General features: G+C 42.4%; 1 protein-coding gene across 1 annotated transcript; it reads right to left on the reverse strand.

Annotated features, from left to right (window-relative positions):
- Nucleotides 1-700: 700 nt before the first annotated feature.
- LOC126278501 (fork head domain transcription factor slp2-like) lies at nucleotides 701-6,094 on the reverse strand. Its single transcript, XM_049978659.1, has one exon. The coding sequence runs from the start codon at nucleotides 5,545-5,547 to the stop codon at nucleotides 4,255-4,257; it is 1,293 nt and encodes a 430-aa protein (XP_049834616.1). The 5' UTR covers nucleotides 5,548-6,094; the 3' UTR covers nucleotides 701-4,254.
- Between the last annotated feature and the right edge of the window lie 14,289 nt (nucleotides 6,095-20,383).

A 20,383-nucleotide genomic window follows, 5' to 3' on the forward strand; every position in this document is an offset into this window, starting at 1 on the left:
TGAATCTATAATTTTTATTATAATTCTTAAAAAAAATCATCTCAAAACACGTAATTCGAAGTTGTTTACTTCTGCACGGCTCAATTTACACTGATTATCGTTCGGGACATAAATTCCTAGCTACATAATAATACATCTAGGACTATATTTTGTAAACAGTCCACATTAAATAACCAAGTCCAAAAGTGTGTTTTCCTTTAAAATTACTCATGAATATCAACTAGGTGCTGGAATTAACATATTTGTGTGTGTAAAATATCGTTTATGCACGTGGTATAAATTTGTAGCTTCATATCGTAGAGACTGGGAGGTGCTTACGCAAGATAATCATGGTGAGAACAGAGGCCAATTAGGCTTGCAGTACATAAATTAGCAACGCTATGGTGCTAAATATTTACTGTACATATGCTAAATAAGGAGTTTACCAACGACGTTGATGTTGATAAAGCCGCGTGCGACACAGAGCTATTTCTGAAAAAGCAAAAATCTCTTCGGTGATGATATCTTCCAAAAATTCCTGAAAGGCATCATGTTATACTTATCACTCCAATATTCTTGCAGGCTTCTGATGGAAATTTTATAAAACAGAATATGCCATTTATTCGTCTTGTTACTGTTCCCATGTACCAAGCAAAATTAAGGATTTAAATGTATGTAATGTTAAGCGGGAGTTCAGAAATAAATAGACCTTGAATGCTGATTAATGTATCACATAAAGTTTATTTTTACGAATAAAAATAATACGTTTCATTTCATCTACATAGCTGACCTGTGTGTAAATATTTGACAGGCCTATGTGCTTAATTTATTATCTGCCGTCGAAACAATCATATATACAATATACGCTAATTAAATACACAAATATACATGAAAAGTTTTTTGTACAACAAGAATGACACTAGACACACACGTTTGCAAGAGCGAAAAATGCGTTAAACAATGTTCACGAACAAAAACGTAAATGAAACAGTTCCAGGAAAAATAAACATTTTAATTATGGTAAAATATTTGGTCATAGTTATCGGGTAGCATGACTGTACATATCACACAAGACCTTTTCACAAATTGTTAAAATTGCATTATATGAATCAGAAAGCAAAAAAAAAAAAGGTTAACACAGAGTAATTCATGAATTTCCTTCTCAGAAACATGTTTTAGATTTCCGTAGGTGATAGATATTTTCCCTTATATGATGTTTAACAGTAGTTGATAAGATACTTTCAGTGTTTTTACAAGTAAAACGATAAACAGCCGGACATTACCGAAGTCTCGATGAGACACAAACCAAATATTATTTATGTCATGTTGTTTTATTTAGTGATATCAACGATCTAATGTTGAATGTTTAAATTAAGACAACTATTCGTAGATAAGCCGGAGTGGGACCAGATCAAGAAGAGTTATCTAGAATTTTGGGAAGAGTGAATGACTGTTCATGCTAATAAATATTATGGCATAGTTCAGCTTATTCGCTTCTCTGCATGGGAAGCACAAATGAACTGCTAAATATGACAATGGGAAATATCGTGTCTTCCGCACGCGTCTATTTCATGACGTAACGAAAGACAGTGAGTTTAGTGGATAGGAAAATGAGAACAAACAGTCAAGTACAATATTCACAAGAGGAGGACTTAACACATAAACGTCTGTCAGACAGAACCACCTGATTGTCGTGGATGAAATTACTAATGATTTTACAGCGTGAAGCTGAAACTTTCTTATGAAACGGATTTTACTGCACGCTTCAAAAGCGGCAACAAATTTAGGAACAAGACTATCTTAAAGTATGATATCATACTATTACATAGGAACAATATCACGCTATAATTTTAAGAATTACTTATTACGCTAAGCGTTTCGGAATATCCTCAGGATTCCAATACAAGAACACAGTGAATAATTCTTACTGTTAAATATTGCGTCGACTATTGAGCTGACTTGTTCACAATACTGGTCCCTATGGCACCAACAGTCAACAAATATGGGCATACAACTTAAAAATATACGTAAATGTAGACACCTGATAATGGGAGTCCTCTAACAAAACGTGAAGCACTTTAAGTAATAGTGTAAATTATAATGTCACTCAATCGCTGTCCATTAAAAGCAACATGTATACTATTACACAGACCAGGCATACAAATGGTATCATCACAGAATTCTTATTCATTACAAAGTCATCTTCAGGTGATTTAAATACTTTACGTAGTAGCTCGTCAACTGAATAAGTCCTGAGGAGGGCACACACTGTCAACACATCTGCTCTCTAATAGCCGGAACTCACAATGTGAGAGCCGGTCCGGGTCTATTTAATTGATGGTTTACTATTTGGCGTAGCATAGTTAGATCAGCTGATGATGGAAAAGTTAAGAACACTATCTTTTCATAGCATTTTTACAATGTCTATGTATGTTACGAAATCGTAGTTTTCAAAACTGACAGTGTGCATCCTCAACATGTGGCCTCTACTACATAGTGGTATACGAAATAAATCACCAAAATTCTTGCATGTTGACATGACACTGATGTCAGTTGCATAACAACTGAAGTCCTGATGATGAAATTGATATTTCTAAATGTGCACGGCGTAAAGCCGATATGAAAAGCGTGGAAGTGGATCAGTTTATCCCAACGCATTGTTCGGCCAAGTATAGCAAGTAGAGCTAACATGAGAGATCTGACGATACCGACAATAGTACCATTTGTGTGACCTGACACTGCATCGGTAAGACCAATACATAGAATTGTTTGCAAGTGTAGTCACGTTTATGAAGGATTCACTGTTGCATTTTTAGAGATACAAACAACTTTCTGCTGAGGGCAACGACAGCTCACGGACATTTTGGAGGAAAAAACAATAGCATTCAGTAACCATTTAAATTATCATGAGAAGTGAAGAATTATGAGGTATTTCCAAAAGTATGAAGGTGCCTTTCGTCGTAACTACTTGTTTCATGTCAGTAAAGACTCATATTCATGTTTATAATGATTACATTTTCATAAGGTAAGTTATCCATGTTAAAAGTCAAACAATACCAGTTTGTTGTCATAACTAAATTGAGTAAATTTGTTTTGAGATTATCTATGAAGTTTAAATATGAATGTCAGCGGTCAGCAGTAGATGAGAGGCTGTCGTTAAGTCGATGACCGTTATAGACGCTTAACTGAGCGCGCTCTGACGCTGCTTCATGTCGCTAAATAACAATAATTCACTCATCCAATGTAGGAGGAAGGGTCCCATCGGTGGTAAGTTTTTAATCTGTTTAATGCAGATAGATTTCAGCCACTGCGTATCTGCCTTTAGTATAATAGTATGCGAGTCATGATGACTCATTGTAAATAAAATCCGTCACGTTACGACGTTGCCGTCACACATAACAAGCAGCTGAAGTCGATCTGCATTAAACAGATTAAACGTGGGCCACCGATGCTGCCCTTCCTCCTACCTCGGATATTACTTAAAACGGTCGTGTAGCAAGCAATTCCAGATGGAAACAAAACTGAAGAATTCACTTGTTACAAAAAAGTTTACTGACGCGTTTCGGGCATAACCCATCATCAAACTGAAAAAAAGCTTTGCAAATAGAAATGCACAATAAAGTTATCTAGCGACCTGAAGCAGTTTTGAGAGAGTGATCAGTTAGATTAACCGTACAAGGGTCGCAGGCCTATTGCACGACCTTGTGTGGCAAGTCTAGCTATCAGTTGCGACTGATAGCATTCAACTCTTTTCTGTCCTACACACGACTCAACAACGCGTTATCTGTGACAATCATCAGGTTGTCAAACTTAGCTCATGACGTTAAAACACTAAAAGGCCTACAAACACGTTTGCGACGTTTTTAGTGTTTGAACATCGTGAGCTGATTGTAAGCTTCGGCTTCAGCGACTATTGTCAGTCAATAAAATTGTTACGGGGCTGTGACCACATTGTCAATATGTAAAAATTGCGTTGTTTCGACCACTATTGCTATCAGGAGCTAACTTCGACAACCTCATGAGACTACTGTCTCAAGAATCGAGTCGTCGGTGGGACAGAAAACAGTTGAATGCTATTAATTATTACTGTAAATATGAAAACTGCTACGTCACATCCCTAAAATTAATTATATTGTAGGTAAGGTATTACAGAGGCATATTTCCGCTCTTGCAAAAAAGGGAGTCATAATAATATGACAAAGTTTGTAACATAGCGGTGGTAAACGAAAGTCAATAAATAACGTAACAAAAATGTTAGGAGTATCACGGCTGTACCTAGCTGTGCCTGGAGGCGAGCACGGTGACGGGCTTGTAGATGGGCGCGGGCCGCGGCTCCGGGCTGGAGGCGGCCGAACAGACGGGCTGCGGGGGCGGGTGCGGAGGCGGCGGCACCGGCGCCTGCGGGTGCGGGTGGTGCAGCAGCGACGGCGCCGCCAGCGAGCGCAGCGTCGCGTAGAAGTCGTGGTAGGCGGCGGCGGCGGCGTAGCGCAGCGGCGGCGCCGCCACGTGCGGGGGCGGCACGTGCGGGGGCGGCGCGTGCGGGGGCGGCGCCGCGGGCCCGTCGGCGGCCAGCAGCCGCTCCACGCTGAAGGCGGACGCTTGCAGCGGCGTCGGCTTGGCCAGCGTCGTCGCCGGCGACGCGGAGGCGGAGGAGGCGGCGGCGGCGGCGGCCGCGGCGGCGGCGGCCGGCACCAGCAGGCCTGCCCCGGCGTACGGGTAGGGGTAGCGGTGGTAGAGCGCCGCCGCGGGGCCGCAGTACAGAGCGGCGGGCGACAGCGCCCACGGCGACGCGGGTCCGCCCGCGGCTGCGGCGGCGTACGGCGACGCGGCGGCCGCCCCCGAGTAGAGCCCCGCTGCCGCCGCCGCCCCCAGCACGACGGTGCGCTTGAAGGCGGCGAGCCGCGACCGCGACGCGGCCGTCGACCGCCGGCGCAGCTTGCCCGTCGTGCCGCCGATGAAGACGTCCTCGCTGGACGGGTCGAGCATCCAGTAGTTGCCCTTGCCCGGGTCGTCGTAGTGGCGCGGCACCTTTACGAAGCACTTGTTGAGGCTAAGGTTGTGCCGGATCGAGTTCTGCCAGCCCTGCTTGTTCTCGCGGTAGTACGGGAAGTTCTTCATGATGAACTCGTAGATGCCGTTGAGCGTGAGCCGCTTCTCGGGGCTCTGCCGGATGGCCATCATGATGAGCGCGTTGTAGCTGTACGGCGGCTTCTCGTTCTTCTTCTTCTCCTCCGTCTGTTTGCCCGTCTCCGCCGCTGCGTCCTTATTCGCTTCCTTGCCGGCGTCGCCCTCCTTGTCGTTTGCCGCCGGGGGCGGACTGGGGGCGGTGGGGGCGTGTTGGCGGCTGCAGTCGAGGGGCGGCGGAGTCGCACCGCCTGTCACGTCCAAGTCGCTACTGCACTCCGAGTCGGAAGCCGACAGATCGGGCGTGAGAGCGAGGCGAGGGCTACACGGTCGACCACAGGGCGATGCTGCCGTCTCCGGGAGGATGGAACTGATGCTGAACGACGACTTGAGCGGCGTGCGGGCCATGACGGGCAGCGGTAGCGGTCCTTCCACCTTCACCATGGCTGCCGAGCCCTTATAGCCACATCCGTCTCCGGCACAGAGAGCTGGCCCCGTTTCCTGCTCCAGGGAAAATCTCGCGGATCCTCTGAACTGCCACTCGAGCGCCGAGTACTGGTGATTCAGCGTGAGCTGCGAGCCGTATGAGTCACCAATTGGTCGCCGGCGTGAATGGAGCGCAGGCTCGCGTGCCCCCAGTTAATTGACTCAGCCAGCGAAGTAGCAGCAGGGCAGCACCACAGCGGAGATCGCTACTGTACGAGAGGCCACGACAGAAAAAAGTTGCCTCGTGTACGGTAAGGAAGTAGCGAACGAGTCCAATCTGCCATACACTGTGCCAAAGTCTCGAAGAAACACACACGGAACAGCTGCTTGCCTCTCACAGTGACGCTATTATTATAAGCCACACGGTAAAATGTCACAAGACCGTTCGCTGAGAGGTGCGTAACAGCTGAGACGCGACGCCCACGGCTGCTGTGCTTTGGCTGCGGAAGACCAGTCGTGCGAGCGGAGGACGAGTGGCGGAGCTGCGTTGCTTCCTCTTCGTTCGCCCGCCGGCCTCCGTCTGTTTTCGACTCGGCCGCGCAACACAAAACGCTTGTTGGCCGGCAGCTGTGTGCAAACAAGAACTCCGGCCGTCTTCTCCCCCTCCGCCGCGCCGCGGAACACAGCCAGTGCGGCGCCAGGCACCGCCCACCGGATCCCCATCGCGTCCGCCCACCGGCCAATGAGGAGCGCCGGCCGGTGGCGGCGTGGTGGGGGAAGGCGCGGCACCTCACCGCCATCGGTCGGCGGCGCGGCGAACCGCGGCGCTGTTTGCGGCGACTCGGTGTCGGCAGAGCGCAAAAGATAAAAAGAACGGAAGGGGGAGAAAAAAAGGAAGACCAGGAGCGACCGGTAGCTGTCGGGAAGGACGGGTTGCGCCCCCCTTTTCCTCCTCCCGGCGTAATAATGGTGTGGCGGCCGCTCTATTAGTCTGGAAAACCCGTTTTGTGGTCCCCGTGGCGGCTGCGGCGGTGCTAATGGGTGTCGAGGTGGGCTGTTCGCGCCGGGCTCCCTTTCGGACTACAAAATATGCGCCAGCGAATCGGACGCGCGATTGCCGGCATATCGGTGTAAATCTCTGCCTAAATACTGGCACATCAGTCTGGCGCCAGCATTCGGCACCTCTGTCAGCTCACTGTAATAAAAGATCTTCACAGTGTTTCCGCTAATAGTTAGCTAATGTGGACGAATACCAACGCTGGACATTACTAGCTTTGGCACTGCTGACACTTGGATCTGCTCGCAAAGGCAGGAGCTCCCTCAGGTCTGTGTTTTACGATAATGTGATGATTAAAATTTGTTTCTTTATTCATCACCTATACTCACAGTGTCAGCCGTCTGATGGGGGAAGGGTACATAATACGAAATTGCATGCGCAACACGACTAACGAAGTTCTAATGGCAAACACCAAATGTCTCTAATACAAATACACAGGCACCCGCAGCCAGTGTCAGCGCCAGTAAAATCCTTTTAGGTGTAACTTATAAAAGTTTAACGCGCTCATTATCTTCATCATCATCGTCATCATCATAAGACGTTCTGCCTATTGGTAGGTTTCTGACTCCATTGCTGTACCCATTCGACCCTGCTTCGTAGTCTTTTCACTTCGTCTAGCATTTTTATTCTTCTCCTTCCTTTTTTTCCGACCTTCTACTGTACGTGTTAGAATTACTTTTCCTCGGAGTATATGTCCCATCCAGTCTGCTTTATTTTTCTTAACCAACTTTAGAAGTGTTCTTTATTTGTTTACCCTTTCCGTTACTTCACTGCAGGCCACTTCGTCCACTTATTTTGTTTTCTCAAATGGTTCCAATGGCTCTAAGCACTATGGGACTTAACATCTGAGGTCATCAGTCCGCTAGAACTTAGAACTACTTAAACCTCACTAACCTAAGGACATCGCGACTGTAGCAGCAGCACAGTTCCGGATTGAAGCGCCTAGAGCCGCTCGACCACAGTGGCCGGCTTTATTTTCTCCGTTATCTCCAAAATCCCATCTCGAATACTTCTGTTTGTTTGTTTCTTCTTCCTCAATGTCCAGTTTTCAAGGCCGCACAGTAGAACACTTTACACGAAGCATTTAATCTTTTCCTAACTACAATCCTGTTTTGCTGCTTAATACGCATTTCTTTTTCCTGCAAATCTTGCTTTGCTATTGCCAATCTTTATCTTGTTTATAATTGCGAAGGCTTCCCCGGTTGGAGTCAGTTAGCATGAAAGTTTCTGGGTATGGTTCCGCGTCATAAATAACTGTCACTAAAGAACCCAAATTCGGCCTGTTTTATAGTATCATTTTTGTGCCAACCCAGAAGAACCATACCGCTACCGAAACGTTAGTATCATGAGTGACATCTATTTACAATATGACGCAGTAGCATACACAGGAAACATTCATGGTCAATTTATTACCTTTTCACTCGTGTAGTTACCAGTTAGCATGCTCCCCAAATACCTGCACGGTGCTGTTTGTGTAATTAGACCTTCTATCGTTTCCACTTCCATATCTTCTTTGTCATTCTGTCTCACCATCTTTGTCTTCATTGTGTCTATTTTCACCCTTCTTCAAGTCAGAGTAGTGTCCTTCGGAATGCTTTATATTCAAGTAGTACTCTGTCATTAGCAAAACCTGATGCAATTGATTTTCGGCCCTCCTGCGCTTACTCCTTTCTTCTCTACTTCTAGCGCTTGCATTATCAAAGTGCAGAAGCACTCAAACATTCGTCGTTTCTGCTCTGTCACAATATTGTAGTCTCCGCTAGACTTAGTATCAGGCTATATTCCCACGATCCCACGCGAGTTGTTTATTGGTGGTGCGGTGTTTTGTATTACTGTAGTTAATATTCCCTCTAATTTCCCTAATTTTGCTCTTTGATTGGCCTGAGTACCATCAGATTTACACACGTCGTCCTTTCTCGTGGATTTGGTTCGAGTTCCTGATGAGGCTCATGATTTCACGGTGTTAATGTACACTTTTTTTCCCCCTTCTTAGCGTCACGCGAAGTCACCATGATCGCTGCGAAGTCATGATCTAGGTACTGGTTTAAAACATAATCTCAATTCTTGCTCATGTTTCTTCATTCTTGCTCCGGTGCGTCTACGCTTGAGTGAACTTCATACAGTCTGTGTCCTGTATACAGTACTCATTGCAATACATTCAAATGTGAGGGTTTCCTTAGAAAAGTTTCAGATTAAGCGCTAACGGGCAGCACGAGTATTTTACAAACGGATGTTTCACTTTTTATTTTATTTTTATTTAGAGAGGGATTATGCTGTCCCCCCATCGTTTTTTTCTCTTGTCTTAACCAACTGATTGCCTACTACATTCATCATCCTCGTTAACCTGTCTTACAGTTTGTAATAATTATTAGGTTGATTCCACATTTGTCCTATTGACTGCGAACTCCCTCAATCACTGTAGGGGTTTTGCATTGATTTTTTTCTCCTTTTATCCTTCCTAGTTCCTTTTCAGTCCATTCCTTTTCTACCTCCCAATTTTTAATATCATTATTTACAAATTCCTCCGAACGCGAAAATATTTTGTTGACGCCGACCTACATAGAGAGAAACTACCATCATTATAAAATATGGGAAATCAGAGCTCGCACGAAAGATATACGCGTTCGTTTATTCCGCGCGCTGTTCGAGATTGGAATAATAGAGAAATATTGTGAAGAAGGTTGGATGAACCCTCTGCCAGACACGTAAGTGTGGTTTGCAGAGCATCGATGCAGATGTAGATGGAATACTTTATAAATCAACATACTTAAAATTACAATCATAGCTGACAATACAAATATAACGACGGCCATCATCGATATTTGTCATGCTCAATTAAGTTTACAATTGCTGTTGATACTATTAGCTGAATATAACAGTTTTTACAAGACTTAATGACTGATGAGTAACGTTCTAGGCTAGAAAAGGATAGCAAATTAAATAATGTAATTGACTTATGTAGAAGATACAGCTTTTTTTAAAATTTTGGAGGTGGTTATGATACGAAATATTCTTTCTTTGATGCTGATTTCTCCTCTGTGTGTTATAACGTTCCCCCATTCAAGATAAAAGTCCTTAGTACCTGATGGTAAGAAATTTATTTGTTTTCTGTCTCCAGAATTTGCTTTTAATGAGGCTACTAACCTTTGCTGATTGTGAGTACGATTGCAGCTGTACTGCAAAGAAAATAGATTAGAGAGGCAAAAAGTAGCGTTTAATATTTCAATGATTGAAGACGAAAACGCCAGTCTGAGTACGTAATAGTGAGCCGAGATATCGTTGTAGTAATTTGCGTGGCGTGTCCGGCCATATGTAAACGATCAAATGGCAATGAGCACCGACACAAAGACACACGTCCCACTGCAGTTCTTCCAGTGCTAACATTTTTAGGCTTGATACACGAGCGAGTAACAGCTGCGCGTATTCGCAGCCAGAAATCGTTTCAGTACGCATACGACGACATTGCAGCGCTAGTTGCGCAGTAGTTGTGGATTAGAGAGCAGCCGATATGGATGTAGCCAGTGGAAGCAGGCGACGTGGCTACCATACAAAAAAGAAGCGATTACAGCGGACAGGTTGAAATAACACAATATGTTTTGAAGTGTTACTACTAAATGCAGATCTGCAGGTGAAAGGACTCCCTCCCCTGTTCACTGGTTAGCGCTACTTCAAGTTTTGAATGGCTCTATTCGAGCAAAAAACGCCACCACTAGAACACAAAATCAAAGTAGTTTAACAGTGATGCTTACCTATATCACTTTTCTCCTGATCTGCTTTCGCGTAAAAACCCTCACAAAACGTTCCATACATCTGAACTCTTGTGACTTTCTTCTAATTCTTACCTTGGTACCCCTTTTAAGATGTGTCCCATGTTTCTTCGCGTTTACAATGAATAATTCCGCATCCAAACCGACTGTGTCCGTGGCGAGATGGAGGCAGCCGTCGCTAGCGTTGCGTACACGCCTGGTCTGCCCAATTCTCCCACAACTACTGCTGCTTCGGGGCGATCAGCAGCTGTGGTTGGCCTTCGCAATTCCCCGCCCCGTCTTGGCAGCGAGTTCGCAGCTTCATTGCCGAAATGTCCCCTTGTATCACGTTGTGTACTGCTGGAACGAGCGAGGAAATGACGCTGCGAGTTCGCGATAACAAATCGCTCGTGTGTATCGTGTCTTGGGGTACGATATCATCTCTTCAATGTAGGGCGGTCGCTGCAGTGGCTTAAAGTCTTAAGCACCTTTCATGGGATAGTTGGAAAGTAATTTACTAAAAATTGGTCCTATAATTACAGTGTCGTTAAAGATAAGAATAAAAAACTGAGAGAAATGATTCAGTCGCGTAAAGGATTTTATACCAGAATTTACAAATATTCTCATCCCAGGTTTTGAGTTTAACATTTGAAACAGTTATGATGAATTTAGTATATAATGAGCGTGTAGCTGATGAGAGCAAGAGGGGAAGAAATAAAGCTGGGATGAGCACATTGCGTACTTCTCTTGAAGAGTGGGGGTGATCATCAACAGTCCCTTGCCTCTCTGCACATGATCCACAGTGGCTTTCATTTTAGATCAGTACATTAGTGCACCGACTGGTATAAAGAAAAAGAAGAAGACAACGAAGCAACTGAAACAAGGCCGAGGAAAAAATGCTCTGAGAAACACCAAACAAATTCCAACTCGATTAGTATTCGAAACCTTTACTTTGCTCATACAATAAAAGCACACTCTACAGTAAGTGATACACACATACATACATACATACATTAAACCTTGTTAAATAGATCATGAATGCGACATTTCGTAATCATGTGAAACGTGTCACTTTAACATAAGTTTTCTTTACACAAAATAATCAATTTTTTTTTTTTTTACGGTTACTACCTCAAATCTAAGAATTCATCTATTGAGTAGACCGAGTTACCATTCAGAAATTCTTTTAATTTGCTTTTAAATGTTGGTTGGATGTCTGTCAGACTTTTCATACTATTTGGCAAATGATGTAAGATTTTTGTGGCAGCATAATTCACCACTTTCTGTGCCAAAGTGATATTTAATCCAGAATAGTGAATCTCATCTTTTCTTCTAGTGTTGTAGCTATGCGCTTCTCTGTTATTTTTGATTTGAGATGACGCTGAACGAGGGTAGATTCCTTTATATGGACAGTTGAATTGCTTCGTGTAGCGTTTGTGGTAATTTATACAACCATAGAAATTCTGAGACTACAGAATCGATGAGTATTTTAGCCACGCGCAGGTTTTTGCTTCGAAACACTCGACTATGAAATATACCTGTGAATTCGACGCCCAGGCACACTTAACAAGTTACCCGCTTGAGTGCCCAGTTTAGGATGAGAATCAGAAGCACTGTCACTAATGGCGATTTCATAAGGTCAGCACTTAATTCTTGTGTTATCGATTTCGAACTCGAGCCTACCTTCATTGCTTACAGCTTGTCACGCAGTTACAAGTTGTTTCCTCTAAAATAATAGAGAAGACAAAATAATTCACACAATACACTGAAAATTACGCTTTGATTACATTGTTCTTTACGGTTATTTACTTCTTTTTTGTTTATTCTACACCCAACGCGAACACAACAAAAATTAATGCTGCAGCGACAGCAGGGCAGGGTGCAATTATGTATTCCAAAACATTATTTTTATTTCTAACAGCTAAATCAATGTGCTTTACACGTGCTTCACACAGCTTTACATAAATTTCCCAATCCTACACTGAAAATTGTTCCATAGGTCATAGTTATGGAAGTTGCATGTCGATGAGATTCCCGTCAAACACGAAGACGAAAAATTTCAAGAGCGCAAACAAATAAGTTCACCCCCGCCTACTGTTACTGCTGCTCTTGATTCTGAACAAGATGAACTTTCTTTCACTGTTCTGTTAAAATTTAGCAACACCAATAACACTTGACTGCATCACGATCAAGCTGAGTGGCTCGTAAGTGCATCGACGCATTGAGAAACACTAAGGTGTAGTATCCCACGGCGTCTCGTGCCAAGTTCTTATTATCCCTTCACAGGAGAGGGGGATAACATGTTCTACTATAGCAGAAACCCATAGTTTTATTTTTTTGTTGGCCCTGAAAACGGAAGCAGCTTCATCTACTTCGTTCCGACACACAATAGGGCAGCCTCAAACCTCTTGGTGGGCTTTTATATGCTGGTTTATCACATAATATATGAAATTACGAACGTTTATAGAGACAAAGTCTTTGTTGTGAAAAGCTGCAGAAAAAAAACCTGTTAAATGAAAATGACGAGTGGATTCCGTAGTGGCCATACACGTAGACAAAAACACGCGTATTACACAAAGAGTTTAACACTTGCGCACAAAATTTTCACCTAGTACAGCAGGAAAAATGAGTATTTTGCGGTATGGTTATTGCTCGTAACTTTTCTTTGCACAGAGTTACTAAAATAGTTTTTGTTTTTAAATGCTTCACTACTGTGATGCGGTGTTTTATCTAGCAGGTGAGATGAAACTTGCTTTCTAAAATACAAAGCATGTCGTCATTACATAAGGAACTGAATACATTACATTACTATACCCTTTCATGCAGGATTCAGAACATCACTCAGAAAAATCTGAGAGAGCCACTTTTTGCCGTTTAACTTGAGATGCTGCAGTAATGCTTCCACAAAGAGCAGGAAAATATAAGGTTCCAGCAGCAATAGATAGTTCTCTTCATATCCATGCAAAGTGGATAATATTAAACATACGAACAGAAAATTACGCCACTGAGATAAAATTATAAAGATAATAATAAATTATTTGCACAAATCTGTCGGTGTATTGTTATAATTATCTGTGAAAATTCTAAGTTAAAATCGAAGATGGGAACGTGAATCATCTCTGGGACAATGGAGAAATGGAACATAATGTACTCTTAACGTGTTCTCAGTCTCACACCCTTCCAAAATTTTCTCACGACTCGCACGGTGGCTACCCAGAAAACATAGTCCACGTCGGACCATAAAAATAACGCAGGCAAAAGAAAACTAATTTTAGATCTCACACTGTAAAAATGCTCTTTTATCACGCCAGTAGACATATTTATCTACCACTGATGTGTAAACCGAAGTACAGCACGCAGAGAAATATAGTGGATCCTCACATCGAAGTCGAAGGAATGAATACCATAGAATAAGGTAGTAAAAATGAGCAACAGTTCAATATCTGTACGCACACGAGATCTTTGAAAGTAATTGCTCTATTAATATTGAAATACGTTTAAATAATGTCTTACTAAATGATGGTTTTTTAGAGGAAAGGAATAGGAAAATGTTTACCATGCAAGGGGACGAGTGGTTATGTACCTTGAAATATATGTTTACTGTAAGAGAAGACATCGACAGCGATGCCTGCTTTTCATCTATTCGGCAGAGCATGGATTTCTGATTAGTAACTATTAATCGACACAGCGTTCTGTGTTTAGGGCAGTTGCTAAGATTTTGATGCAATGTATCGGTAAGTAATCAGCTGTAGAAATTATCCTTAGAACTGCCCCATGTGCTATGAGGAAGGGACTCTTACTCTTGATTTAAAAAAAAAAAAATGGCTGTAATCAATTTGTGTGCGCTGAATACTACATAATTCTTGTCATTTTTTTCTAAAAAAGAAGTTGTTACGCATCGAGTAAGATTTTGTTGCGCTATTGAATTCCTCTGAAAGTTTGACATTTTTTCATATTTCACTTTCTGCCAACTGTATCAAAATCAAAGTTAATTCTTACAGTAAAAAATGCTGTATGCGGTTAATTTTAAATAACACAGTAGTTGATTTAACGCACTTTTTCTGCTGTTTTCTTGTAGCACATTTAAAATCAAACACACTGAGCTTATGGTGTACAAGTTTATGGATTTACTTCCGCAAATGTTTAATCTCATCAGCATCGATTTGCTAGTAAGTTGTTCATTACGTGAAAATTCAGAGTAACGCCACTGTATTCTATCGCCAACTGAATAGATTCGCCAGACAACCCTTATATCAGATCAGTTACATGCCGACGGAATATCAAGGGTGACTTCACGCCGTCGTATTGCATCTGAATAGTCCATCGTTTTTTAAGTTAAAGCTACACAGATGCGAGGTTGACGACGTGCTACTTTATATCGAATGTACGACCGGCTAGGTGCTCCACAGGATGGAGGAAGCTGTGCATTAACGTCTTAAACCCCTGTCTGAAAGCCAGCACCTAACCGAATATCAGGAAAATAGAGGAGTGCGTATCACGATCAAAAACAAACGGGACCCTTTGTGTTATCAATTAAATCTATTTGTCTTGAAATATTAATACCTGACTTGTTTTCCGTATACGAACTGCCCTGTCGCTGCAATAAGCACAGTTAAAATCGATCAGCTCAGCAGCAATGGGCGAGGTGTTTACTGAGAGGTGGCACAGTGCTCCTGTATTAAACTGCTGTTTCACAACAGTTCGTCGATTCTGATGAGGCATGCCAGAGTGTGAGGACACAGTTCAACGCCTAAAAGGGGACACGCACTGATACGCCACAGCAAATAGGTACTTAGTGACACAGACAGCCTCATTTGATTGGTGTGAAGGCGCAGCTTCCGAATTACAATATCCAGTCTAGTATGGTGCACTTCGAGATTTCTTTTGCACATAATTTTTTAGTAATCCTATCATGTGTTAGAAAAATGGTGCAGGGTTTGGAAATTATTGTCTCTCCTTACAACCTTTTAAAAATTAAGTGTAAAAATTTTGCAACTCTGTGAATTAAAATTGCTTAAAAACAGTCCGGGAGAGAATTTTCTTGGTATTAATGAATATGTCGTTTGCTTATTTTATTAATCGAACTAGTTTTATCACAAGCACTTTGCTCTATCGCGACGATGAATGCAGACCACAAACTTTATTATATTAATATTATAGTGTTGCAGAATGAGCTTGGTCTGCTTGTGTAGCTCCGTCGTTCAGTTGACTGTTAGTTATACGGTTGCATATCCCACCAGTGATGTAAATGATGGCAGTGAATTGGAGTGTATATGACATTTGGTGTATGGAATCAGTGTAATAAGATGGGTCGACACTGGGACGCGACAGTTAGGCAGAAAGAAGCGATCACGTTTGTACGTTTTTTGATGCAGAAATGCAGTCAATACAACGTGTCTACTAGTAAAATGCACTAAATGTAGCAGTGTAACACGACGCAAGAACGTATTGAACGACAGGGACCGGAGATTACTGTAACGCCTTGTCAATGATTATAGGTTTGAAATTCGAACTACTGCTGTCAGTGAGCGCAGATCTATCTCGGTCAGCTTTTGAGCAATGGATATAGGATTTAATGGGAATTTTACTTCGGAAAGACCATAAAACTGCATGTCTTCAATGTATCAAATAACATTTTTTCTTTGGACCATCACTCTTCTTCCTCATTTTACACGGTCCGCCTATAATTCTTCTTTGTGCCATCTCCTTCATCCCAGAGTATCACTCTCACCTAAAGCCCTCTATTATTTGTTGGATTTTATATTCCAATCTCTTCTTGACCCTGCAGTGTTTGCCCTTTACAGCTTCCTCAAGTACCACGGAAGTAATATTCCTTGATGTTTTAACACACGTCCTGTCATCCTGCTCTTTGCTGTTGTCTGTGTTTTCCACATGCTCCTCCTGTCATACGTTCTGAAGAAAACTTCCTCATTTAGTATCTTACCTCATTTCTTGTTTTAGCCCTTCTTCAAATGAACAAAATGTCAAGTGTACCGACATCGAATGACGCAGTTACGTTGATGCGCGTATGCACTCTCGCGCTCGCGCTTGTGTGTGCGTGTGTGTGTGTGTGTGTATGTGTGTGTGTGTGTGTGTGTGTGTGTGTGTGTGTGTGTGTGTGTGGGAGGGAAGGAGGCGAGTAGTTCAGTACGGAGGAGTTTATATGATTATATGATGTTTCGCCAGTGTGTTGGGACCACTCGTCCCGGTTACTATAAACATGAGTCCATTTACAAATTAAGGAGTAGACTGTGAATATGTTAATGCTCGTATAGTAGAACCACAATTTAGTACTTTACATTTATATTTATAAAGCTACCGTACCAAGAATCGACGGAATAACCAATTAATATAAACCAGAACGTTTATTTCACCGTTCTCTGTGACCAAGTGTCGCCCTTTCTTCTATATCTTCATGGTGAGTATGCTGTGTAGACCCCCAACTTCCAAGAAGGCAACACCTGTACTTACTGTTCTGAGATCAATCAGGCACCCTATCAAGCCTTGACTGGCCCACTAAACAACCTAATCTGAAACACAAAGAAAACATTATTTCGCAAATGACGTTATGAAGCAGATGATAACACAACAGAAAATTAGATTTCCTATTCCTCTGACGTCTTAAAGGGTTACCGTTACTGTCTATCCTTGATGTCTTCCTTATTATGACATCATTAACGGCATTTTGTGAAAGTTTATACCGTTTGGTTTTTCGACCTGTAACAAGAGTATCTTAGAGCATATCGGCACTTAGTCGTAACACACCTATGGCTCACCGAGAAATAGCTATTGGTAGTGCAAATTATTTCACCAATGATATTCTCTGAAAATCAATATATTTTTGATTAGAAAGACTTTTCTCCCACGTTGACGACAATTTCTGTATGCCGCAGCTTCTATGCAATGTATAATATGAAGTTGGATGAACGAAAATCGTATCTGAAATATACTTAAGAGAAAAGAAAAAGTGTGCTTGGCTGTACGCACATGAAATGCGTGGCCATATTTTAATTAAAGCTGTATATTTTCTTGAACAAGCTGGCATTATGTCACCTGACGATTTCTGTGAGAAATTTTTTCAAACATGCCTACTTATATACAAATGTTCGGTAACAAAAGAAATGCTTTTAATCCCAGATGCAGATAATAGATGAGTTACTATATTTATGTTTGAACTGTGTTCTTGTTCTTATCCGCTAGTTCTTTTCTCACCACCTCTAGGTATTGCCAGTAATATCTTTGTCACACTTTTGTAGATAAAAATTAGTGCATTTGCATTTCTACATACAGCAATACACTGATGAGCCAAAACTTTATGACCATCTATTTGATAGCTTGTTTGTCCACCTTTGGGATGAAAAACATCACTGATTCTAGGTACAACGGATCCGAGAATTTGCTAGAAGTTGTGGAAGTATGTGGCATTGGAAGTTTACACACAGGTTTGTAATCGCGAAAATAACGGGCCACTGATTTGTGCAAGCGGCGACGGCGCTCGGTAGGATTTACATCAGGTGAATTTGGTCGCCGATAGATCAGCGTTGAGTTCACTATGATGCTCCTTAAACGACGCCAGCACGATTCTGTCTCTGAGACACGGACAGTTGGACACTTATGCTGTTGAAAGATGACATCGCCGTAGAAGAAACATCAAGCACGAAGAAATGCAGGTGGTTCACACCTCTCAGCGTATCTTCGATTACTACCACAGCTCCTTTTCAAGCGCAGGAGAATGTCTTCCATGGCATAATACTGCTCCCACCAGCCGGTGACCGTGGCGCACTACACGTTTTGAGCAGCCGTTCACCTCGATGACGACGTGTTTGGAGACGACCATCCACCTAGTGTAGCAAAAATGTGATTTACCCGAGGAGCCGACAGATTTACACTGATCTACGGTCGAATCCCAATGGTCCCATGCCCACTGAAATCGCAATTGACGATATCTTTGGGTGAACATGTGAACACGTAGGGGTGATCTGTTGCAGAGCACCGTGTACAATGATCGGTGTACTTCGAAACGTTCTTCGAAACACTTAGCGCCGATTGATAGTTTCACTGTCCTCCTACCTCTTTCCGTAGATGCTCACGACAGTATCACATGAGTATTCGAGACACTCGTTCATAGGCTCTTCATAATAATGATCTGCCCTGTGTAAAAGTCGCTTATCTCAATTGATTTCCCCATTTTCAGCCCTGTATTCGCTAGGTAGATCTCCTGTCTTTCTGCTCCGTTTACATACTTTTGCTGTCACGTCACGTGACTGCGATGCCACCAGCGTCGCGGTGGGCAGTAGTCATGATGTTTTGGCTCAGTAGTAGCACTGCATATACTTTCTGGTCTACCATGCGGCTGATTCGCCGAATGTGGGTGATTTATGCGCTTCATTACGATAATACTGCGGGTACAAATCTTTAAGGGCCAAACTGTAATTACTCTTATAACTGAGACCTTACACACTCACACACACACACACACACACACACACACACACACACAAACACACACACACACACACGCACGCACACACAGGGCATATCTTAATTATGCGAATGCTTAGAAGAATACCAGAAACTACTATTAATAAATAATGTAAAAGATCTATAATTATTTTCTTTTGAATTAATGCAGATTTGTGAGCAGCGGAAACAACGATAGCACTCTCGAGCGCGGGAAACATAACGAAAATTACGAAATCAGAAACATTGCTGTAAAAATAGTAAACAGCCAATCAGCTACTAATTGGAAGTTTTATGAAAACCCATTTACCATGGTTTCAGCGTTTGTAAAAACGAGTTCTTCAGAAAGAAAAATGGACAACTGGGTCACATGTTGTGACGGGGGTCCGTTTACACATAGCCCGAAAAGGTCAGTGTACTAGGTGTTCATCGGTAAGGTAATACCATATGACAATAACTATGTTGCGTATGTTTTAATTTAATGTAGAGGTGAAATTATGTACTTCACTGATGACTTTCGGCTATATTTTTAAGTACCTCTGGCATAATACAAGGCGTATTCGGAACGTAAGGTCGATTTGGTGCGAAATAGAAATCACAGTGAAAATTCAATGGAGCTTCGTACAGCCATGGTAGAGTGTGTCTCTAGAATGCCCGTCGATCGCGTCACGTCGCTCTTTTTAGTTCTGAGGGCACAGTGGGAAAGCAAAGATGCCTAAAAAAACAGTATCTCCCGCCAAGGATGCGGATCTGCTGAGACATGTCATGCGTTTCTTTCTCCAAGACAATTTAAATGAAACATTAGTAGGAACATGTCTAGAGAAAGACTCTCCAATCGATGAGTGGAGAACGCCTGCGTAGCTGCAGTTCGGCTTCCCGCGCAGCAGCTGCGTCATGTTGTCTGCCGGAGAACAGGCTCAGGCATGTACGGCATGTAAGAGATATACGATCTACACTGAGACAAGGTTGCAGGTTGATGTTACGCTTCTATTAAATATTGTAAACGCAGAGGGAAAATATGGATCATAGAATCGCCTACAAATGACCTCACGTTTGCGTCAACGGTAAAATGTTTGCTAGAAGAGTCGTATTAGCTGAACTGAAGCATTGTGCCAAGATAAAACTGTTTAATGGGTTGACAAAAATGGCTTTATGTACTGCTTACAGAGCATAAGTTAGTTTCCAAATTGATCGCCTTCAATTCATTCATCGACCCTTCTACCCTTCTGCTGCATGTGTTTGATCAGCTTATTAAGATAACTGTAGAAATAGAAATTTGTAACAGAATGTCCAGCCACGAGAGTTTAAAAAGGTCTCCATTCTTCCCAGCGAAAATCTTTATTATATCTTATGAAGATAACGAAAGAAAAAGGTATTATATTTAATCTTTCGTGCCTATAATTTATTAGTTATGTTCTTCTTTCCCGTAAGGGAAGAAGAAAAATTATTTCTTCTGATTAGAGTCTAAAATCGAACGCTACGAGATTCTGTCTGTAATAACGCAACACCATAGCAGCAAAGCAGATACCTACTTTCCATTTAGCAGTATCACGCAAGCGGAAAAGCTTCTTGGCAAAGAAACCAAATTCTT

This window comes from Schistocerca gregaria, chromosome 6 (genome assembly GCF_023897955.1).
Source record: "Schistocerca gregaria isolate iqSchGreg1 chromosome 6, iqSchGreg1.2, whole genome shotgun sequence".
Lineage (NCBI taxonomy): Eukaryota > Metazoa > Arthropoda > Insecta > Orthoptera > Acrididae > Schistocerca > Schistocerca gregaria.